General features: G+C 42.8%; 1 protein-coding gene across 1 annotated transcript in view; it reads right to left on the bottom strand.

The window, feature by feature from the left end:
• Positions 1-24402, bottom strand: part of col14a1b (collagen, type XIV, alpha 1b) — a gene marked incomplete at its 3' end in the record, with an annotated part of 180142 nt that overhangs the window by 877 nt on the left and 154863 nt on the right. Inside the window, exons 35-44 of the mRNA XM_080735457.1 lie at positions 21639-21734; positions 20722-20775; positions 20159-20212; positions 19504-19557; positions 18528-18599; positions 8992-9027; positions 6624-6690; positions 5989-6177; positions 5113-5190; positions 4204-4359 (exon numbers count right to left, since the gene is read on the bottom strand). Coding sequence (XP_080591583.1) covers positions 4204-4359; positions 5113-5190; positions 5989-6177; positions 6624-6690; positions 8992-9027; positions 18528-18599; positions 19504-19557; positions 20159-20212; positions 20722-20775; positions 21639-21734 — 856 coding nt within the window. The remainder of the gene's footprint in view (positions 1-4203; positions 4360-5112; positions 5191-5988; positions 6178-6623; positions 6691-8991; positions 9028-18527; positions 18600-19503; positions 19558-20158; positions 20213-20721; positions 20776-21638; positions 21735-24402) is intronic.

The following is a 24402-nucleotide window of genomic DNA, read 5'->3' as shown; positions in this document are numbered from 1 at the left end:
TAGATGAGGTTAACGTTTATGTTGACATCTCACAGTCCTAATGGTTTGAGTCATTCAATGTCTGGTGTGACAAAGTAAAGGCTATACAAAAACGTGCAAAAGTTGAGTTGTATTAAGTAGCCCTCGTGCAATCAGACAAGCTTTTAAAAGCTCACTGATCTATTTACATCAGAGTGTAAAAAGAGGTCTCAAGTATTGTGTCAATAAAGCCAATAGCGTTAAAACAGGGGCACCGGTCTGTCATAATCTATGGAGGAAAAGTCAGGAGAGGACAATGATGTCAACAATGGAATGTGGGACAATGAAAAAGACTTTCTGTTGAACTAACAAGTTAATAACAGGAAGTGTTTTTTTCCTTGATAGTTACTTGTACTTGATAGAGTTTTAGACTAGTGTGATTCTATTTAGAATCTAGCACGAGTGCTATATACAGTACACTTTAAACAATGCATCTAGTTTGTCCAATGTGACTGTGATGTCCATGTCAAATAAATAAACATAAGATAAGATATGTCCTATATTGACAATATTATAAGCTGCTTCACTGACCAATGGATAGCGATTTTGCCTGGCATCTTTAATTGATTTTACACAGAAAGAAACATGCCATGTGTAGGAAGTGTATTAAGGCTCCTAAACTTTGTTAAGTCATGACTGAGGAACAATATTTTACTTATAGTGTATATACTATAGTAAATAAAGCTTATTATTACTATTAGTTAGCATTATTAGCATCCATCAGTCACCATCTGGTGACTACCACTCTCTTTCAATATCTGTGTGTTATCCCACTGGTCCCAACTATTAAGCTAATCCTGTCTATCATCTGTAAGACCAATAATGAAGAGAGAAGACAAGAGCCAAAGTTAAGCTTCCATAGTCTATGCCAGTGGTTCTTAAAGTGGGGTCCGAGGACCCCCGGGGTGCAACATGAGGAAAAGTTTAACTGCACTATTATTTCATGACCCCAAAAGAATCATATTTGATCTGGGGAACCCCCCAATTACATTTGAACTGGGGACCTCCCACCACGACAGTTGTGGCATTACATTTAGTTTAGACTAGGTTCCACAGATATATCTTGTGAAATGCCTTCATACATAATATTTGACAATTTGACCAATGTTTGACCATTTTTATAATGACGTTTGTTCAATACTTTTGAAACAGTAGTGGTCAAAAGCAATCAATGTGCAGATACCCTGAATACACTTACACTGATGGTTTATTTACTGTTGAGTGAGAAAACAATGTTGCACACTAAGCTACAGTATTCATCTGGGGATGATTAGCCAAAGTAATTCTGGGACCCCCCTGGCGAATCCAAGTTTGGGAATTACTGCTGTATAGGATAGGAATGACCATTCAGATCATACTGTAGGTTTCACTCTCTCCACTGTTATCTCTCCACTTAAGACAGTTTTTAAATCTAACCTACAGTAACAACACAAATCTTATAGTTTGGGGCGCTCTGGCACAACATCTATTAAAATGGGGGTTCATGAACATGACAAAAATGGTGAAGATTAACTATCAATCTTTTAACTGGTGACTCTCTGACCCCACACTGAGAACCACTGGTTTAATGCATTGCACCATCGCATCACACTGCAACCTTTTTCAGCAGCTCATAACCTTTAGAGGTTATAAGCATATATAGCTCAGTACTCTTTCAAATACTGTCCATGTGGTTGGCCTGCATGGGGTTGATATCAACAGTGGAATTGCAAGGCAAGCATGGGTTGAGGAAGACACGATGATGACACAAACGAACACAAACACAAAAGACAGGGTCATAATTACAACATGCAGACGTAGCATGAACAACCCTGTAGTCTGCCATCACTGAAAAAAACCTCCTACTTGTTTTGTAGTTTGGCAAGCCAACCCCTCATACTGTGCATTCACTCACTGGTTCCTTCCCACAATATGAGTCTGGACTTTGGGCTATAGGCAGCTTGAAAATTGGGCTTGAGTACTTGCTTTGACAGACAGACTCCTCTAACCAATCAGCGTAGCAAAACATCTGTCATCACAGTGCAGCCAGTCTATCCATAAATTAGAACTCCTGTAGAGTGCTTTTATTTAGAAGACGTTTTCTCTCAACGTCTTCCAAATAAAAGCTTCGGCCAATGAACTCCGCTAGCGCATACTCCTGTTCCTTTTTAATTGTTATAATTGATTCCAACTCTGAAATAACTTCACTTATTGCTTGTTTTATCTTTTCAGCGTTAACGGTTACACTTGTTGCATCGAAGGGCAGACATTATTGTTTTGAAAATGACGCAGCATGCACCTACGTCACCATCTACACATGGACCAATCAGGGGAAGCTTTTCACTTGTTGTGCGGACAGCAGTTGAAACACAGTCACTGATTGGCCCTGATCAGAAAACGATCAGGGGGAAATTTCTCATACTCGCTGCCAATACGTCGAAGTCCAGACCTGATACTGGAGAAGGAATGAGTGAGTGAACGCAGTATCAGGGATGGCCCGCCAGGCTACTTGTTTTGGTCAAAGCAGTTAAGACTTGATTCATACTTAGTTGTGTGACATACAGTACAGCCAAAGTAACACAACATGTCCGATGGTGTCAGAATTAGGCTATGCTTTTTTCAGTGCAGGGTAGAGTCACACATTGAAGGTATCTCTGTCTGTGGTTACACTTGTTGATTCATGTGATTTGAGATCGATCTGATCATAGAGACTTGGCATGAGAGAATGTCTGCTATGCATTCCCTGTACATAGAAATATTCTCTGTATCCTCAACACCAGAATGATCCATAATGGCTGGTATTTGTGTAGATACAGTAGATCTGTCTCCTATGACCAAATGATTAAAATCACATTGAAACCACAGTAACTTAAGACTATGATGTATCGGACGATCATCGTGAAATCAATCACAATCATGCATTTGCAATTTAGATGAATGATACTCATGTAGGATTTTCTTTGATAAGAAATAATGTGTTTAGTTGTATTTTATCTTAATGGGCCATTACTGTTTGTGCCCCTTGTGAGGTGCTGTTTTTCATGGTAAACTGTTGATGAGAAAATCCCACACGTAGCTTTCATTCACATAAAATCCACATTCACAGTAATGCGGTTGTTTAGCAATAACGTAGATCAAATCATGGTCACAACATGCCAAGATGCAGAATCTGCTCAGTGCTATTGCTGGCTCTAGTAGAGTTCTCAACTCTGGCTCTAAAAAACAAATTTCACTTTGCTCATCTTGTAGTGACAACTGAACTTGTGAAATGTAGTCTGCCTAAGCAATGCTACTGCTTCACTCCTATCAGAACATGGTGCTGCCAGGGAATATCTGAATAGTTTTGAGCCTATATTAAAATAGACAGTGAGTTGGCATAACAGCATATCAGCCATTTGGAGGCCATTCAAAGATATCTGTTAATATATTTTTCAAATAGATGAACCATTTGAAATCTCATGAATTCTGCCATTACTCTAACGTTTATGAATTATGAGTAATTCATTTCTTAGACACATACTCTGGGTTACCGACATTCTGACTTGCTACATACTGTATATGAAACCAAGCTCAATTCTGGATCTTAGCAGCAGTTGTATTTCAAGGCGCTTTCATTTGACCTTGTAATACAGCGAGAGAGAGTGTAGATTATTTCTGGATCATGTGTCAAGTTTAACCCAATATCCGCTCTTTGCTTTGTGTCATCAGGCCAAAGAGTTATTGGGTTAAACGTTGATTCGTTTTACAGGCACATGACCCTCCCACATCCATTCCATAATGATTTGCATAGGAAATAAGAAAGGGTTTCAAATACAGTCGAACTACAAGCACATGCCTTCGGGTCTAACATGCTTCATACGGTACATAATCATTAAAATCAAGTGCACGTCTTTTAGAAGCACTGGTTTTACAGGCAACATTCATACCTTCGACATTCAAAATCACTGGACTGAAAAATCATACTACTTTGTATACTGTAGTGTAGATCAAAGATTTTGTTAAGAAGTACTGAGATGACCATGTCTATGATGCATCACACTGTGCCACTTTCTGAACGTATCAGTTCATTTGTAATATCTTTGATTCTACAGTAAGTAAAGCTACTAGTTAACTAGCTATAGGTGACTATTAGTTAAGAAAGAGTAACTGAATAGCTGTTAATGTAATGACTATAAGTGGTCTGGTGCTGTACTGTTTCCTACATACCTCCGACATTGTAGCCAACGCAGGCGTTCTGGTCACAGTAGCCAGGAGGGCCAGCGGAGCCCACCGGCCCAGGGACCCCAGGCCGACCAGGGCTGCCAGGGTTGCCGGGTCGGCCAGTCGGACCCTGGCTTCCAGTTCTGCCCTGGCCAGGGACCCCTGGGAGAGAGAGGGAGGGAGGGAGGGAGGGACAGCAGGCGGCAGACGTAGATTAGATTATTAGCATTGGTTCCCAAACCTTTTAGGGCATACTTATTAACACGCACATCAACACTTGGTGCTGGGCCAATAGAGCTATATATAGTGCTGTGTTCTACCTGTCACACGGGTATATGGAGTATGCTGTGAAGATTTTTTTTTTTTAAAGAGTATGCCCTGTGAACCTTTCAAAGTAGCATATCTGATAGGCATTATGCACTGGCGTATGCCCTGGCCACACCAATAGCCGCGGATCATAGATTATAGTATGCCCTCAAAAAAAGACTAGAACACACCACTGGCTATGAAAGGAGGTAGGACCCGTACACCGGTTTTAGGCAAAGGATTTAACTTCATTGGATCCCAAACCTTTTAGCTCAAGAACCAAAGGAGAAATGAGACGTTTGCCCAGGACCCAAACTACTGAAAATAGCAGATCTACAAGCTCACAAAGTGACAATTTGTGCCACTTTGTGAGCTTGTAGATCTGCTAGTGACAATTTGTGCCACTTTGTGAGCTTGTAGATCTGCTATTTTCATGACTTCATAAATGTTTTTTGGATTTCTAATTTATTTTTAAATTGATGAAAAGTTGTGATTTATTTTTATTCCCATAACAATTGTTCTGAGACCCAGCGAACATGGGTCCTGATCCACTGTTTGGGAAACAGTTGATTGATTGATTGATTGATCGATCGATTGATCTTTTTTTACCTGGTGGTCCTGAAGGACCTCGGGCGCCTTGAACTCCAACACCCTGTCCTCCCTTTTCCCCCTTCTCTCCTGGCAAACCTGGACACACACGCAGACAGACAGACAAAGAGGTACAGAAGTTAATTTCACAATCACAACACATGCTAACTCTGTCTCTCTAAACTCTTCTACTCCATCTTATCTAACTCCCAGCTAAATTCTGATGACCCTCATCCCTGATCCTTTGCCCACCAAACATAAACTCTCTTGACTTTCCTTCCACCTGTATTCCTCTATTAAGTTTAAACGTGCTTGACTCTGCTACTCCTGTCTGCAGGCTGAATGCTGCAGGCCAAAGCCACATCCCTCCTAGAACTTGGGAACTCAGATTACATCCCTCCTAACACAATACTGTAGATTTGATTTCAAGAAGAAGCTAGCGGCACCTCGGGCATCTATACTGAGAAGAAATATAGATTCTGGATAAGGTTAAAAAAGAAAGAAAGAAAACAAATAAAGACCGATTGTCCACCTGAGTTTATTAGGTAGTGTAATATAAGTTTAAGTAAGCCTTGCCGAGCCATGTGGTCCATCGGGCAGGAGCACTATGGGCTCTCCTGTTTCTGTAGCATGAGTCCGTTTTATGTATAAGTAAACTTCACAGACTTGATGCTAGTATGTTGCAGGGACTTATGCCCAAGCCAACCCTTGATACTGGGTGCCAAGCAGGGTGGCATTGGGTCCCATTTTGTCATGGTCAATGGTACAGTATGACCCAGCCGGGGATCAAATCCTGACTTCCGAATCTCAGGGCAAACACTACAAGGCCACTGAGGTGTAAAGTAATATTGTGTTGTGTTGTGTTGTGTTGTGTTGTGTTGTGTTGTGCTGAGTTACCAGCAGTTCCTGGTTGTCCGTTCACTCCATTGCTTCCAGGGAAGCCTGGTCTTCCGGAAGGGCCCTGCTCTCCTTGAGGGCCCGTGGACCCCTGTCTGCCGGGCTCTCCGGGGGGTCCGGCCACGGTGCGTATAGACACAGGGGCACTGGGCACCTGGTTCAGGATGGAGCTGTAGCGAGACATGTGACCTGCGGAACAGAAGGGACAGTTTCACTAATGATCGACTTGTGATATAGTTTTCTATTTTTTGTAAATTAACATCATACTACAGAGTCACACAAAAACATCAAAGGTAACAGATCCGCAAGCCCAAAATGTGGCGCAAAGCGACACTTTTTGAGCTTGTAGATCTGCTACCTTTGCGGTTTTTGAATTTGAATCCTGAAAAGTAACAGTTTTTGACATATGAGGTTTCCACCCGACAGAGCAGAGCATATGCAGCATTTCTGGGCTTTCCTCTACTCATTTTTTTCTGAGCTGATCTATAGTTCTTATCATAACATACTACAGAATGTTCCATCTGTCTGTAACAAAATGGGCTTCGAATAAGAAATTATGAATCTTAATTGGATTAATATTAAACAACATAGAAAAAAAGTCCCTTAGTCCATAGTGGAGTATACAGTATACTCACTCTGTATGAGCTGTTCACAGACCTGCCGGGCGATGGCCTGCACTGAGGCTGAGGACTGGACGTCTCCCTGAAGGCACACATAGAGTATACACACACCGGACACCACAGAGTCATGGACAGACAAACAGACACACCGGCCAAAACAGAGAGAAGTGTATCGGTAGTTGGCTATAACCATGCACACGCACACGCACACACACACTCACGCAGACACAGTGCAAAACCAACAGAGGACTGCCCTTACAATCGAGTGCACTCCACCACACATCGTGCCATTTGGCCGAATAGCAGTGCAGTGTCTCTATAGCAGGGGTCTTCAACGTTTTCAGGCCAAGGACCCCTTAGTCGAGAGAGAGATGAAGCAGGGACCCCCACAACCCATAGATGTGGGTTGTCCATTCATCTCTGTACTTGGTCTGCTCTTTTCCCCTCTACAAGAAACCTTTTCGCCAAAAATGGCTGATTCTGAGAACTTTAGCCAAAAATAGCAGATCTACAAGCTCACAACGAGGCGTTGTGAGCTTGTAGATCTGCTATTTTTGGCTAAAGTTCTCAGAATATGGACGATAGGGTTCAAGTGGTTAATATAAAAAAGGAGAAAAAAAGGTTTCTATCACACAACGATTTGGAGGACCTCCTGTAGTAACTCTGAGGACCCCCTAGGGGTCCCGGACCCCCTGTTGAAGATCTCTGCTATATAGTATTGTGCATTCACCCGCACAATACACACACACACACACACACGCACACGCGCACACACACACACACACACACACACACACACACACACACACACACACACACACACACACACACACACACACACACACACACGTAATTACTTGTGGTCTCACACAACAGATTCACAGGTGCTAACACAGAAAACATACTGTACTGCATCGTCCCAGACACACACACATGTACACACTCCCTCAAGGCACATTGTGTATGATTAGGGCACTGTGTTGTCAATCAGTGCTCTGATAAAGACAGAAGACATGGTGAGAGGACAGCTAGGCCCAGCAGGGGTTTATATACAGTATACTGTATAGATCATGAACATGGCTCAATTCACATGTCTGTAGCTTCAACAGGCGACCGGGGCAGGAAACTCAAATATTGGGAGTAGAACAAGAGCGCTATTGTGGTGATAATTGTTGCCAAAGAGACTTATACTAAAGTAAAGGATGCATATTGGAGCACCTGCTTAGAATGTTATCTTCCGATAGCATCGGAGATTATCACTTCTTATCAGCACATATTATGGAGCTAGTAGGGCCATGCTCTGCAGACTGAAACGCTTATCAGCCGATGGTATAGATATGCTCTGCAGACTGAAGCGATGTGCTTCATAAGTAATGCAATTGCACCTTCTAGTGGTCAAAGGAGAAAAAAGAAAAAAGGGAATCCGAGTAGGATTTGAAACCACTAACTTGCCTTTCCCAGCCACCCGACGCTACTGCTCACGTCACAGGAACGGCGACGGAGGCGTGCCGTCTCAGACGCGAGACACCGCCGAGCGAGCGGTAGCGAGCGAGTCGCTGCGTCGTGCGGTGAAAACGTCGCATGAGCCGACTCAGCGCCGTTACCGAGTTATGTGCCGTTATGGACAGAATAGTAAATATTAGTCCCCCAGTATCCACGTTGTCAAAGATAACACAAAAAAAGGGGGTTTGGCCAGCCGCTCGGTAGCTCAGTAGGTAGAGCAAGGCGGCCACTATCATGGCCTGTGGTCCGTGTTCGCCTCCCCCTCAGGGGAGATAACTATTCTAGTCAACATCTGTCGAGTCAACACTCTGACTCACTCATTCTGCAGAGCATGGCCCTACTAGCTCCATAATATCGGCTGATAAGAAGTGATAATCGCAGATGATATCGGATGATAACGTCCGAAGCGGTTGATTGGAGGAACTACATACATACCTCAGTATCCTTGTGCCTGTATACTGGATACATTTTAAGTAGGTGGTTTGCACAACATTATTTGATAATTTTATTCATAGTGTAAAGTTGTGATATCATGAGAATAAAGTAGAATTTGAACTTGAATATTCTTTTATATACAGTATATTTATTGGAATAAGGCCATTATAAAATAAAGCACAATGAAAATACTTTTACCAAATACACAGTGGTTTTGGTGCTCCAACAAGCATTTATCAAAGCTATTTCCAATTTAACTGGGTGGGATTGTGAGCTTGTGTGTGTGTGTGTGTGTGTGTGTGCGTGCGTGCGTGCGTGCGTGCGTGCGTGCGTGCGTGCGTGCGTGCGTGCGTGTGTGCGTGCGTGCGTGGGTGTGTGCGTGCATGAGTGCGTGCGTGCGGGCGTATGCGTCATTCACTTCACATTTTGACAGAGACTTACTTACCCTTTCACCTTTATCCCCTTTGCTTCCGGGAAGACCCTGCAAGAGAGGAGAAAGGATAAGACAACAATAACACTGCCTTCTTAAAGGATTCACCCAGTCAGGCTCTGTATGAACTGAGGTACATTCTTCAGGAGAGAAGCTACAGGAAAGAAAAGGATGCAAAGTCACCGTTGAATCACTGCAGCTTATTTTGAAAGCAGTGTGGCATTGTCTACTCTACTCAACACTTTCAAAAACTCCAAAAAGAAAAGAAAGTATAAGACAGGTAAAGAAAGAACTTCCCCAAAACTTGAACCAACAACATCTTGACTCAATGTTTATTTGCATAAACCCACTCCATGGTTTTTCACTGAAGCCTATACAAATATAAATAGCAACATCTAAGCTGGCACTGTGTTAATCTTGGTGGCCTAAAAGCGAAATGAAAGGGATATTGAGCCACTACCGATCACACAGCAGGAAATGATTACTTAAAATAAAATAGAACACCACATCATTTGAACCAGGAATATTCAAACTTTATGCAAATGATATCATGATTTTAAGACTGAAAAGTATTTTTTTTGTTTTCCCTGCAAAAAGGTGATGGATTAAGTCCAGTAATTAGCGACAGTACCATACAGTAATAATTACTCCCACGTGTTCTAAATGATCCCCTTCCTGCTTTCTGTAAGTGATAATACGAGATAATGAGCGGTCTACATGAACTCCCACAGCTTTTAGTTTACTTTAATTCAGAGATGTAGTGAACCATGATGTATGTTGTCTCAGCAGCAGTAGAAGGAGCAGCAGAAGTGGTAGTATTGTAATTGCGACCGTAGGTCGCAGTTTAGTTGCGACCGTCAGGGAGCAGTTTACTATGAAAACCTCCACCGGCCGTCCGTCGGTCGGTCACACGTCACACGTCACACCTTTGCCCTGCTCATATCTCCGCATCAGTATATAGGGCTTGTTTGTTTATTGTACGACATCACGCCACATCATCAGCTGTGGACTCTGTGATGTCATCGTATCGCATCAGTATATAGGGCTTGTTTGTTTATTGTATGACATCACGCCACATCATCAGCTGTGGACTCTGTGATGTCATCGTATCTCCATATATGGCCATCTCCGTATATGGAGATATAAGTCGTCCATGCCCAAGTATGGGCTGGTGAGGTCAGACTTTGTGTGATGCGTAGGTTATCTCCATATATGGAGATTCAACATTCCAGGCAATGCTCTCTTCCCTGGTGAGAATTGCCCCTTTATATAGGGCTTGTTTGTGTATTGTATGACATCACGCCACATCATCAGCTGTGGACTCTGTGATGTCATCGTATCTCCATATATGGCCATCTCCGTATATGGAGATATAAGTCGTCCATGCCCAAGTATGGGCTGGTGAGGTCAGACTTTGTGTGATGCGTAGGTTATCTCCATATATGGAGATTCAACATTCCAGGTGTAACTATGGCTACCCGTATGACGTGAGAGGTGGAGGTTGTGATATTTGTGGAGATAAGCGACCAACGGTCGCTTATCTCCCGATTAGGGAGTCTTACTGGTATCAAAACCTCCACCGGCCGTCCGTCGGTCGGTCGGTCGGTCACACGTCACACGTCACACCTTTGCCCTGCTCATATCTCCGCATCAGTATGACATCACACCACATGTGTACACAAACCTTTGTGTACGTTGCTGTGGCAACAGTCTGTTGTTGCTGGTCTGTTAGTGTACGTTAGCAACCACCTTAGCAACCATGGTTTTACCCTAGCAACCAACTGTTTACCCTAGCAACCAACTGTTTACCATAGCAACCATGTTTTTTTACCCTAGCAACCAACTGTTTACCATAGCAACCATTTTTTTTACCCTAGCAACCAACTGTTTACCATAGCAACCATGTTTTTTTTACCTTAGCAACCAACTGTTTACCATAGCAACCATGTTTTTTTACCCTACATCCCTCCATATATGGAGATAACCGACGAATCTCACTAAGTCTGACCTCACAAGCCCCATATTTGGACACGAACAACATATAACTCCATATATAGAGACATAGCTGCTGACATCAGTATGACATCACACTGCTGACATCAGTATGACATCACACCGTACACAAATGACCCTTATATAAGACCGGCATTATCTACCGACAGATTGTGGGAGATTAGGGAGTCTTACTGGTATATGTGTAATAGTACTAGTTGTAGTTGGGTTACTATCAGTTTACTATCAGAACAGTCACAGCTTGTCCGTATACAGTACGTCTGTCCGTCTGTCCGTCTGTCCGTCTGTGTACACTTTTGTAAGGTCTACGGGGAGTGCCGCTCTGACATCATGCTCTGACGTCACTGTGATGTCAGGGGAACCACTCTAACAGAAAGGGTTTGACCCTCTGACATCATGCTCTGACTTAACCGTGATGTCAGGGGAACCACACTAACATAATCCCTTTTATGCCCATATATGGACTTGCCTGATGTCATCAATATTAAGCCCATATCTAACAAGACTTCATATGGGAATGCCCATATACTGTATGGAGGCCACAGCGGGCACATACCACACCAACAGAATCCATATATGGCCATCCGTGTGGCTGGTTCTACAGACATCTCCATCTATGGCCATAAAAGGGATTGTATGTATGATGTCAGATGTCATAGACGTCATAGGACTTTCACATAATGAATAACCGAGTAAGCATGTTTGGGCTCTCACTGTATACCGGTATCCCCATATACAGTACATGGATCTCCGTATATGGGTAACTGGTCCGATATACATCACTGGCCAGATGGCCAAGACATGGTGCAACCTTGCTCTTTGGGGCGAGGTCGCTTGTCGCCCGAGGCGTCTTACTAGTATATGTGTAATAGTACTAGTTGTAGTAATAGTAGTAATAGTAAAGGTTACAGAAGAGGGGATTCTATAGGGAACTGAACTCTGTGCCTGTCTGTGCAGTGGTACTGCAACATTACAAAGGACCAAGACATTACTGAGGCAGTGTCTAAATCTAAACACATATCATCTGTGAGAAGCATAACTAGAATATCTCTAGATACTAGCTTCTTCATGGATTTGGGCACTGGGGTGAGCAAAAACACATTTGAACATTTGAATGTGCAGCGTAGCCTTTGGGACGTGACAGCTTAGCAGACAAGCATGGACAAGTCCTGTATATTCTGTGCTTTCTAAGTCCACCCACCCACCCATCTGAATGACAAAATGATTCGCCGTGCTTATACGTTGTTTCACGCATGCAACTCATAACATCTCTTGGCTGAGAAAACTACATCTCCCTCTCCCTCCAGGTTATACAGTATAATATACTTAACTATTCTAATCCTATACAGTATGTCTGACACAGAACCATGGAACTAAGCTTCCACTGAGTGGGTGCCTATTGTACCTATTCACACATCTGTGTGAAATCTGAATACATGTAAAACACATCACTAAACTAAGACTATGTGTACAGTACACTACAGTATGTTGGCCAGTGGTTCTCAAACCTTTTGTCAAGGACCCCCAAATTAATATGCATTTGGCCACAGACCCCCCATCTGAAAATATTGTTGGACAGGGACCCCTCCCCATACATGATTTGTGTTGTTATAATGTATCACAACTATAAAAGTTGGTAAACCGATTATGATGCCATATTAATCATCTTACTGCGTGGGGACCGCCTGGATCCCCCTCAAGGACCCCCGGACCCCACTTTGATAACCCTCCAGTCAGTAGGACCTCTCTGACCCTGCAGAAACACTAATCCTCTCCTCCTCACACACCTACATTCTAAGCATGACACAAAGACAGACAGATATACACCACTCTATGGTGTATATCTGTGTGTGTGTGTCTGTGTGTGTGTGTGTGTGTGTGTGTGTGTGTGTGTGTGTGTGTGTGTGTGTGTGTGTGTGTGTGTGCATGTGTGAGTGTGTGCGTGTGCGTGTGTACACGCATGCATGCAAGCGTGTGCGTGTCGTGTGCGAGAGCTGTACAGACAACTCAGCTAAGCCTGACTGACATATCGTCTCTGTCGGGTGGAAACCTCATATGTCAGAAACTGTTATCTTTCAGGATTCAAATTCAAAAATAGCAGATCGTCAAGCTCAACACGCGTTGCTTCACGCCGCGTTTCGAGCTTGTAGATCTGCTATCCTGGATACTTTTGTGTGACACTGTAGTAAGATCAAGTAGGGCTTTAATTTACGAAAAAATACAATCAGTATGGAGATGAGAGGTTTCTGCCCCGACGATATATTCTTGTCTTCTTCTAGATATTTGCACAGCAGTGCTGACAGCGCCGCTGCGGACTGGGATGCCAGTGAATGTACACAGGAAGACAAAAACAATAAAGCTGGGTACCAGAAGGACCATCTACAGCTGTCTCTTACACGGCTGGATCCACTGAAATGAAACACCCCCCCCTGCCCTCACCCCCCGAAGAGAAAGCAGGAGAAAAGACATACAGCAACAACTACATGTTGTAAGAAAGGAATTTCTGAATGACGGGTTTTACTCACTGGCAGTACTGTAGTTAGTAGTCGACTAGTTATCTTTAACCTATAATTATTATGATTATTAATATTAGAAGCGTTCTAAGAAACAACTAGAAGCAGTGCTCTTCCGAGCACAGGTTTCCGCCAGGGCAGGCGTCCTGGTGGCGCTATATTAGGCCAATGTAAAAAGGGTGGCATGTGTTCTTCGCCAATCTTGGACCTTTCATGGCAATCGGACATGCATGCATGATTTGAGGCATTGTGTTCCAAAAATGTGTTTTGCTAAAGTCTACCTGCTGGTGGCGCTATAACAAGGCAAAAAAGGTTAGCATTGGGGGTAGCATTTGTTCCTTGACCTAGTGGGAAATTGAATATGTGTGGCAAATGTCAAGGTAATCGCAAGCTGCGTTGATGATTTGAGGCAATTTGTTCAAAAACTGAGCAATCCTGCGAACTTTGGAAGCCAATATTAGCCAATTAGGATGGAATATGAAATAGCAGATGGAATGGTCTTGATCACTTGACTATATGAAGTGACATTTATTCCTCTGCCTAGTGGGAACGTGCGTGCCCAATTTCACCAAGATATGGAAAATCGGACAGATCCATGTTGATCACATGACTGTAGAGATACTGACTGTCTACCGATTTGCATGATTTGTGGACAAAATCTTTATCTTGTTAGTAGTGAATATAATGTGTTTTGCAAACATCGGCCTCATGGTGGCGCTAGAACAGGGCCATGTGAAAAATGTGGGACAGAGGTTCTGAATTGCCATCCAGGGAGTGTTTGTGCTCAGTTTGGCAGAGAACAAGCCAAGGCGCCAGAGATTGGCTAGTAAAAGAAGGACGGACGGACGGACACACACACACACACACACACACACACACACACACGGAGGGACGGACAGACAGACAGACAGACAGACAGACAGACAGACAGGGGTGAAAACATACTCTCCCCCAAGCCTTCGGCTGGTGGAGACAAAAAAATTGCAGAAAGGATTCAAGCATTCTACTGCAGCATGTCACTCGATGTAGGATCACAATTTAAATACAACCACTTATCAAGAGACCAGATGCCTTGGACATGGGTTTCTGCTGGAAGCTACCGTAGGTTGCCATGAGAACAGACTTAAACAGAAAGTATAGCCTAGGACTGTATATTTAGCACGCTATAGAATGTTACAAGATGCACTAACCAAGACCTAAGGTAGCATAACCCACTCTCGACCCCTACTTATCATATCTTGACACTTAGGCAGGTGCCTCTAGTGTCCCTATACTCACACCAAGTATAACCTTTCACGTACCATGTTAACAACAATGGAATACAGACCACATTGACTTAATGTATGGTTCTAGAACCCTTAGGTCATCTGGGGCTGGCCTACTAGTCGTCCACAGGCAAACAAACATGGTGAAGCAGCATTTCACTACCATGCACCACAAAGTAAAAAACGTAGCAATCAGTCTGGATTCCAGGCTAGTTTTGAGTAGGGTTCAGATTGGGACAAGGGTTTGGAGCAGGGTTAAGGTTGGGATAAGGGTTTTCATGAGTAGCAGTAGGCTTTAAGTTAGGCTTACTACAGTACACACCACATTCATTGAAAATGGTCTGCGTTCCATTGGCATCAACATGGTAGGCAAAAAGGTGCACTTCCCATCAGTGTAGGCTTTAAGGATACCAGAGGTAGTGAAGAGGATTCATTTACAACTTGTATAATACACACACACACATGCACGCAAGTACAAGCTCTGCTTCTCTCTCTCCCTCTGACTTTACACAAACAATCTTCTTGTCCGCACATAATGTTTAATAATAATTATGTTTTTCTCTCACATGCTCACACGTGCACTCTGGGCTCATTGATTCTCACACCTTTTATCCTATGAACAACAACATCCTTTACACCCACACTCCTCTCTCTACACTCCCACACGTTGTTTTTCTCGCATAAACACACACCACAGAGCTGCTATACACAACACATATGAATCATAAACACACACCACAGAGCTGCTATACACAACACATATGAATCAACACACACCACAGAGCTGCTATACACAACACATATGAATCAGGGTCATTTTGGAGCTAAGGGCCTTTTCTTTGACCTGTCCAATGTTGATGTACAATATAGTCCACATCAAGTACTCAGACCACAGAGAACTTCTCTATTCATTTCTTGTTGTGCACAAGAATGTGTTTATCCGTACCTGTTTGTGTATTATCCCATTATGTAAATGAATCCTCTTCGGTAATCTCACATCGCATATCAAAACTAGAAAAATATTGTTCCTTCGAAACAATTGTGGGCTCGCTTCAAGCCAGAAAACAATGGCTATAAAAGCACAAAATGTCAAGATTGCAGGCAGTGCTCTCTTTGACGTTACTGACGTCAAAGATTGGTCCATTTTGTTCCAAAAATGTGTGCTATAACAGGCCAATGTGAGAAGGTTGGTATCTGTTCCTTGACCTATTGGGAATGTGCTTGCAAGATTTCACGCACATCCCAGGCTGTGTTCATGATTTGAGGTGTTTTTGGCTTTGGACACTTTATCGCTGCTTGCAGCTATATTTATTATTATTATTTTATAATTTTTTTGTGTGCACTTCATAGGCATGTTAGATAAAGGTCCTTAGATTGCGTGTAGAATGTTTCATGCAAATTACAAAAAAAATCCTAGAATAAAAACGGGTTTAAGCGTTTTACAAACTGCTCAAAATTATATAGCGCCCCCCTTTGGCCATTTGGGGTAAGATTGGTTTCAGTGATATTTGAACTAACCCTCTACACTATTTTGTCATGAAAATGTGACTTTGCATGTATGTTTTAGAGGCAGAAGAATAATTTGCATAAAAATGCAATATTGTTTGAATTATTTAAAAAAGCATGTTTCAATGTTAAAGAAATCCGATCTGACAGATCTTTAGATATCGGTCCAAAGTTCACGTAAAAAAAGTTTTGTGCACGTGACGCGAAAGTTCCAGAATAAAAGCGGGTTTACGCGTTTTACAAACTGCTCAAAATGGCGGAAAATTGAAGGGCGGAGCTTACTTAACAACGACACAGATGTCTTCCGCTTGAGTCAAAGCACGCGTGTAAGTTGCATGTCTTCAAACAAAACGAGTCATGACTTATGCCCGTTTGAAGTTTGAATTTTCAGACGCTTCGTATAGCGCCCCCCTTTGGCCGATTGGAATAAAATTGGTTTCAGTGATACTTTGACTAACCCTCCACATCTTTGCCAAATGCCATGAACGTGTAACTTTGCATGTATGATTTAAAGGCCGAAGAATAATTTGCATAAAACCGCAATATAAATTGAATTATTAAAAAATCATTATTTAACGTACAAACTTCTCACCACATAGCCTGTGTAGATATAGGTTCAAAGTTCATGTGAAAAAAGTTTTGTGCACTTGACGCGAAAATCCCAGGAGGAGATAGATTTTTACTGTTTTTCATATAATTCCAAATTGTGGGAGACCTAAAGGTCAGAGGTCAAAAGTTAGAGGGTAAAAGTTGTTCGGCATGAGGAGACGCATAAGTGTATACAGGTTTCATGGCTGTATGTATAACACAGCATGAGCTATACCTGTTCAAAGATCGCACTTTCGAAGGCTTCCTACAGCGCCACCATTTGGCCGATTGCTATAGAAAATAATAGCACACTTCGCCACTGTAAACTGAACACATTGATGTTTTTATTTTCATTTTCTCACTAAGTATGTAGGAGTAGAAAGGAACCGAAGTTTTTTGATACTTGCACTGACTGCCTGCCTAGTAAATAATGACAATATCTAAAGTGTGCTCGCCTTATAGGCGAGCCCACAATGACAATATCTAAAGTGTGCTCGCCTTATAGGCGAGCCCACAATAATGACAATATCTAAAGTGTGCTCGCCTTATAGGCGAGCCCACAATGACAATATCTAAAGTGTGCTCGCCTTATAGGCGAGCCCACAATAAGACGAGTAAATGAGAATAGGCCGGCAGAGCTGTGGGTTATCATCAATATATACCACACAGATCTATTACTTGTTACAATGTGAAGGTCCAATTTGACAGCATTATTAAATTTAGCAAAGCACTGAACTACGATCCCCATAGGATGTACCCTGCATGCTCTCTCTGCCTCTGTGATGAAATGCATTGTGTAAGGCTATTCCTATACAGACACATGACATTCACCATGAGTAAATCGACAATAAAAAAAAGAAAAGTCTGTCCTGTGGTGTAAACCTGTTTCTTACCATAGCATTAATGTGTATCAGCTATCCTACTATATAATAAGGAAACCGCTGTCAGCAAAACCTGTCTGTTCTGCACACTTCTCCTCAGTGGCTTGAGCAATTGATCTGAACTTGCACACGGGCATTGACCACCATTAGCATATGCACACATACAGTATGCGATGCCTGTTTTTCACTTTCACAAAATGTAAGCTGTTTATTAGCGTTTTTGAATTAACACCAAGATTCAGAGTTTGGTCTATGGGATATCAACTGTTGTTACTGCTGTTGAGTGCTGACCACGACTGCGGCCTCACACACACACACACACACACACACACACACACACACACACACACACACACACACACACACACACACACACACACACACACACACACACACACACACACTGCAAACGTATAAAGGACTTTCAATTACGGTCCGTGTCCACAGCTCCACACACACTGTCTTTTATGAGTGCGAGGAGGGCGCTTTGGATATCATCTTCATAGCACTAGCACGCAGATTCACTCGCAATGTTCAAATCCAGATTGTCTTATTAGCACAAATAGCTTATAGCTTAAACATCAACTTCTCATGGTTGTGGGAGAGACAGAACACATCCCTGGGTATATGGTTTATATATATATATATATATATATATATATATATTTTTTTTTTTTCTTTTTTTTTTTACACCGTCAGGCTGACATCGCAGCCTAGGATGCCCGGACCACCAAGCCGGCGGCCCGGGCCTGTGTATGGTTTATATTAATGAATGGCAGACTCACCGGAGGTCCCAGTTCCCCTTGTTTCCCTTGAGGGCCGGTCGTACCTGGGGCCCCGGGGGATCCTGGGTTTCCCTGAGGAGAGAGAGGAGAGAGAAACAGGAAGAATGCACAGAGAAGACAGGACAAGAGAGTAGGAGAGAGAGAAGAGATAGAAGATAAAAAATCGAACGGTGTGCGTAGTAGTGTGCAAACCTCTGCCAGGAAGCACAACCTAATAATAATACTGACGCATGCAGTGAAATTTCTACCTACAGCCATGAAAGAGCAGCACACAATGTGGATTACCAGTTGTGCATTGTTGCTACTGTCTCTTCCTCCCAGAATGTCCCAATCACATCAACCAAAACATGAGCTCGTTTGGCAACTCTACATGTCCGTGATTTCAAGATGACAGTGTGTTAGGCTTAGGGTGGATGCATACTCCACTTTTATACCCGAATTTATTTCGGTTCGGATCGGGGAGTCACAAAATCTCTACAGCACCAAACAGCCAAATGAATGACGGTACCCACCTCTGAATGGCGTCATATTGTAGTTTAGACAGAGCCGAACTGAAATGAAATTTTCTCTATAAAGTGGAGCATGCATCGGCCCTTAATGTTGGTGCAAATGTTGCCATGTCGGCACTCTATATTCTGTAAAAGGGGCTTAATACTGATGAGTAAAGACAGCTTGTATTGAATTGAATGGACTAGTGTAATTTGGAGGTTCTTGAGTATGTTGTCACATTTATGAATGTGTATTTTGATGTTAATCTAACGTCAGCTTGCACCATCAAACTAGTATGTCTATGATTGGCTAGTGCTGGTACATCCCATAAGCCAGAGGGAAAGCATTAATTGACTTTTCACATAGCTGGGAGACTGGGACCTTCTTCCCATGATATATAAAGAACAATTTAATTTAAACTACACCCTTTAGAATATTGCCTATCCACGCATGTATGCACGACCGCAATCATTTCATAATGACTTACTATCGTCCCTTGAGGACCCAGTCTTCCTGGGGGTCCGTCTTTACCGGTCAGTCCCTGTGGAGCAGAAGCAGCCATATATGGGTCATTGGGTCATACATTCTTTTCTACTGTGTGTAGAAATGAGGTTTTTTTTTTTAGTTGTTGTTGCTTTTCTTTGCTCTTCTTTCTTTTTATTTGTAGTTTACAGTGTAGATAGACGGGAGAGCCATGCAGTAAAGATCATTGTCAGCATGCTTATGTGCCTGGGTGCCTGGACCACTGGACCACTGGACCACTGGACCACTGGACCAAGGCCCAGGCCAAGCTTTAGGCTTTTAACGATTCCAGTTCCTTAATGATTCCCTCTTAACGGTCCGATTCTTTAACGTTTCCCTTTAATGATTCCAACAGGGGGATCTAAATGTAACCTTGCAGGTCTGTAACTCTGAACTCAAAACGTTTTGAGAACCACCAGTAGTATTTTAATTATATAGCATACGTGAAGACCAGCTCTGACAGTGTGATAAAACCAGTTCTGGAAATGGTTCCAAAATGTGATGGAACCGATTCTGGTTCCTCAATGTTGGTTCGCCCGGCTCCTCCAGTTCCGGATCCCAACCCTAGTAGGAGTATTATTATTATTGTATTGTTATTATTATTATTATGTAGTACTGACCCTTTGTCCTGTTTGTCCCTCTCTGCCTGGTGGTCCGGGAGATCCAGGAACTCCCTGAAACATCAACCCAGAACAAGGTCACTTCTGGACGGATATAGCAGCAACACCTGACAGGGTGCCGTTTACTACAATGGGGTACAAATTAACGCACTTCATGGCCCAACAGAGACTAAGAAAACAAATGACGCATAGCTAGCTAGCCATGCTTGCAAGTAATAGTTTTACAAACTTGTATTTGGCAACAACAGTGGATTTGCATCACGTCACTGCAATCAAAACCTTTTGGAAATGGCATTGTTAATCAAAAAGCTGCCTATTCTTTGCTTCCTAAAAGGTCATGTTAAACTAAGAAGCTCTCTGTACCATAGCAATTAGTTGAAGGGGTTGCTTTGCAATCAAACAAAGCGGCATGACACTCGGTTATTATACACACAGAAAGATTTACATGGTGTTACCTCGCACTGCAGTACATCTTTAACTTTAGATTTAAATGGCTGTCATTCCAGGAATCCTGAAATAAAACAGTTACAGATCAGTAAGATGATCATTTGTTAGTTTTATACCTGTAATCCACGCAGACCAGCCTCCCCTTTTATTCCTCTCTGCCCGGGAACACCCTAAAATAACAGAAACAGGGTTAAAAAAGAAAATGAATGAACCTTTTAATGACAACTATTTCATTATTGTTCACTGTTGAATTGCTAATTAACTGAAACTGCAAATCGAAAATCAAGTACAGAGTGGAATCCAATACCGTTGGTTTTGTATTTATCATTTTGAAAATGATTTAAACTAGTGAAAATAGCCGATCTACAAGCACACAACGCCTCGCATCGTGAGGCGCTGTGCTTTCAGACCGACTCCGTGGACACGGGTCTGCAATGCTGTCCGCCACGGTTCCAGCATGTACTGTAGGTGTGTCTTGGGCAGTGCTGTTGTTGTTTAACAGTTACTCTGTTTGGATCACTTCCCTGTCATTTCCCACAGCCACACCTACACGCAGAGCAGCACTGATTTAATTGGTTTCACAGATATCACAGACAGATAAACTTCATTCAAGTTAGATCTGTCCTTGTCAGTCCGTCAGATACGGCATATCAACGATCCTTGCGTGAATGGGATTCGTGCGATCATACGGATTTTACAGAGTCTGTCTGAAATCGCCTTATAGTAGTAGTGTGTGTTTGAATATCTGGCTATGAACAGTATGAGTACATGCTTGAGTAGCGTTTGAGTTTGAGTGGGCGGCAATGTTGTAAGGTGTGCATGCGTATGTGTGTGTGTGTGTGTGTGTGTGTGTGTGTGTGTGTGTGTGTGTGTGTGTGTGTGTGTGTGTGTGTGTGTGCGTGCACTTTACAGGCGGTCCTATGAGACCGCCTGTGTGTGAGTGTGTGTGTGTGTGTGTGTGTGTGTGTGTGTGTGTGTGTGTGTGTGTGTGTGTGTGTGTGTGTGTGTGTGTGTGTGTGTGCGTGCACTTTACAGGCGGTCCTATGAGAGATCGTCCACTCTGGCCCTGTGGCCCCTGTTGTCCCTGGGGTCCAGGAAGACCTGTATCACCCACTGCGCCTGCTGGTCCCTAGATAGACACAGATGGAATGGACAGAGAGAGTGGAACAGAGGGACAATGGGTGAGAAGAGAGGGTGAGAGAGTATGTTATCAGTTGCTTGAATGTGTTCGATTTTTTTCTTAGATTAAGTTTTGTATGTTTGTACGCACACACACATTTTAATTATGCATTTATGTCCACATAAACAGAAGTACAAGAATACCTTGCACAAACGACATAAAAACTGCCAGTGCAGACAATAGGAAAACACCTGTGTGTGTGTGTGTGTGTGTGTGTGTGTGTGTGTGTGTGTGTGTGTGTGTGTGTGTGTGTGTGTGTGTGTGCGTGTGTGCGTGCGTGCGTGCGTGCGTGCGTGCGTGCGTGCGTGCGTGCGTGCGTGTGTGTGTGTGTTCTTAAAGTGGGGTCCAGGGACATGTGAATGCGTTCGTGCATGTGCGATGAAGTTTATGCATGTGTACTGTACACAACGGTCTATCAGTTAGATCTATCCTCATCACCATAAACAGCACATGTTTGTCTTTTAGCTCCACACTCTGCTGCGTATCACTCTGTCTCCTGAGTGTGATGCACAGCGATTACACACATCTCACACCTAACAGCATGCAGGGGGGAAAAAACAGGCTGTGAGAATGCCAAATGTGTGAAATGTTCCATTTTCCATTTTGTAGGGTTTGTTTTGTACTTGCTATATTCTCTGACCCTGCACCAATAGGCAAAGGCAACGGTGCCGCTACTGGAATGACTCTACTGCAAATCAGAGGCTAGTACAGTACGTTTGGGGCGTGTACTTCATTGTATATGAATGCCTGGTAATACAACTATGCATGTGTGTGTAATGCCCATTTGTGTCTGAGTGGTTTTCAAAGAGCCTGTATGTGTTTGTTTATGGGTGTGTGTGTGTGTGTGCGTGTGCGTGTGCGTGTGCGTGTGTGTGTGCGTGCGTGCGTGCGTGCGTGCGTGCATGTTTCTCTCCCAGAAGGTTCATATGGTTTGGTTGTGGAACTGGAAAGTCTTTTAATTGAAGTGAGAATGTTATGCTGAACAGAGAAACTCTGGGGACGGACATTTAGAGGATTGTGGATGTGCTTGAGCTGTTTGACTCTATGTAAGTAAGGCTCATTAAAGGAGGATATGATGATGGCAGAGATTTGGTTCACTTGTTCTTTCACAGGTCACAGTGGATTGTAAATACTCAAGTTTACCAACCAAGCTTATTTACAGTGGAAACATACGCTACATGTTTCATTAACAGCCAAAGTGGTTGGTAAGAGCAAAAACGGTGTAAAATAAATAAATAAGAAAGGATAATAAAACACCCTAGTCCAGAGGTTCTTAAAGTGGGGTCCAGGGACCCCCAAGTCCTTTGCGGGGTACCAGGGGGTCCCCAACTTAAGTAGTTAAGGGCCCATATTTTAGTATGTTTTATAGCTTGACAAGACGAACGCATGGATAGGTGATTCTTTTCTGTGCGACCCCTGGTTTTCAAAGTGTGATAACTCAGAAACCAGCAGGTCTTAATATTGCATCACGATAATTTTAACCACTTTATCCATTTATATGTTGTCTATTCAAAAATAGCAGATCTACAAGCTCACAGCGTGTCACCCTAAAAAGCTTGTAACCCTGTTATGTTGTGGACTGTGTGTGTGTGTGTGTGTGTGTGTGTGTGTGTGTGTGTGTGCGTGTGCAAGCATGCGTCTTATTGCTAGTAAAATATGTTCAAAGACCATTCGACTGTTACCATACTGTATACTGTATATCAAGCAGCTCAATTTATTTTCAAGAATAACCCATACCCTGGGGTCAGTATTTCAAATGATCTCGTGGCTCTCTGTCCCTCGTCCTTCTGTATACTGTGCATATTGATTCTGAATATTTGAAACCGTTTCAATACGCGTGCGTGTTTGTGCAAACAGAGGATGCAGACTGTCATGCTGTTTCCATTGCTTTGTCATTGACCTGGGGCCTAACTGACAGGATATGAAGATCGTCTCTGACGGCCTGGGTTCCTTAATGCCACAGTTTCCACTCTGCAAGCATCCTCATAAAAGACACACAGTCATTCTGAAACTTCATCTTTGAAATTTGTGGTGAAAGCGACCATATAATTGCACAGAAATTCTATAAAAAAAACAATGGTAGCTGTAACGACTTCATTTATATTCAGATCGTTATGCTGCAAGTGTGTATGAAGAGTGTGTGAGCCCAGGTTTTAGATAATTATGGTTCAATCATTGACAAATGATTAGGAATTCATCAGAGGATTGGGCCCAGGCCCTGCAAAAGGTTGAAGGAAAATTGACGTAGGTGGATGCAGAGTTTTCCTATTGTAATTCTGTCCCCTGTCCCTTTATGGACGTGGATGTGGTTAAAAAGACAATGTTGTTTACTCTGCAGGTTCTGGATGACAGGATCGCCTTCTGACTACAACGACCATAACTGCACAAAATACTGGGACTCGCAAGGACAATGTCAAAATGTGATATGTGCAGATATTAATTACTGGATCTGTGAGAAGTGATGTTTCTACTAACTTTCTGTTAATTAAGCTGCAGCTTAATGTACTGCCTTGATACTGACACTTATTTTTATTTTGAACTTTAAGTTGACAGCGGGTTGACATGTGTAAGCCATGCCCAAATACGGAGTCGGAACCAGACTTTGACATCAGTACTA

This window comes from Nannobrachium achirus (genome assembly GCF_963921795.1).
Source record: "Nannobrachium achirus genome assembly, chromosome: 10".
NCBI lineage: Eukaryota > Metazoa > Chordata > Actinopteri > Myctophiformes > Myctophidae > Nannobrachium > Nannobrachium achirus.
The sequence above is the reverse complement of the archived record's forward strand: the minus strand, read 5'-3'. Positions and strand labels throughout refer to the sequence as shown.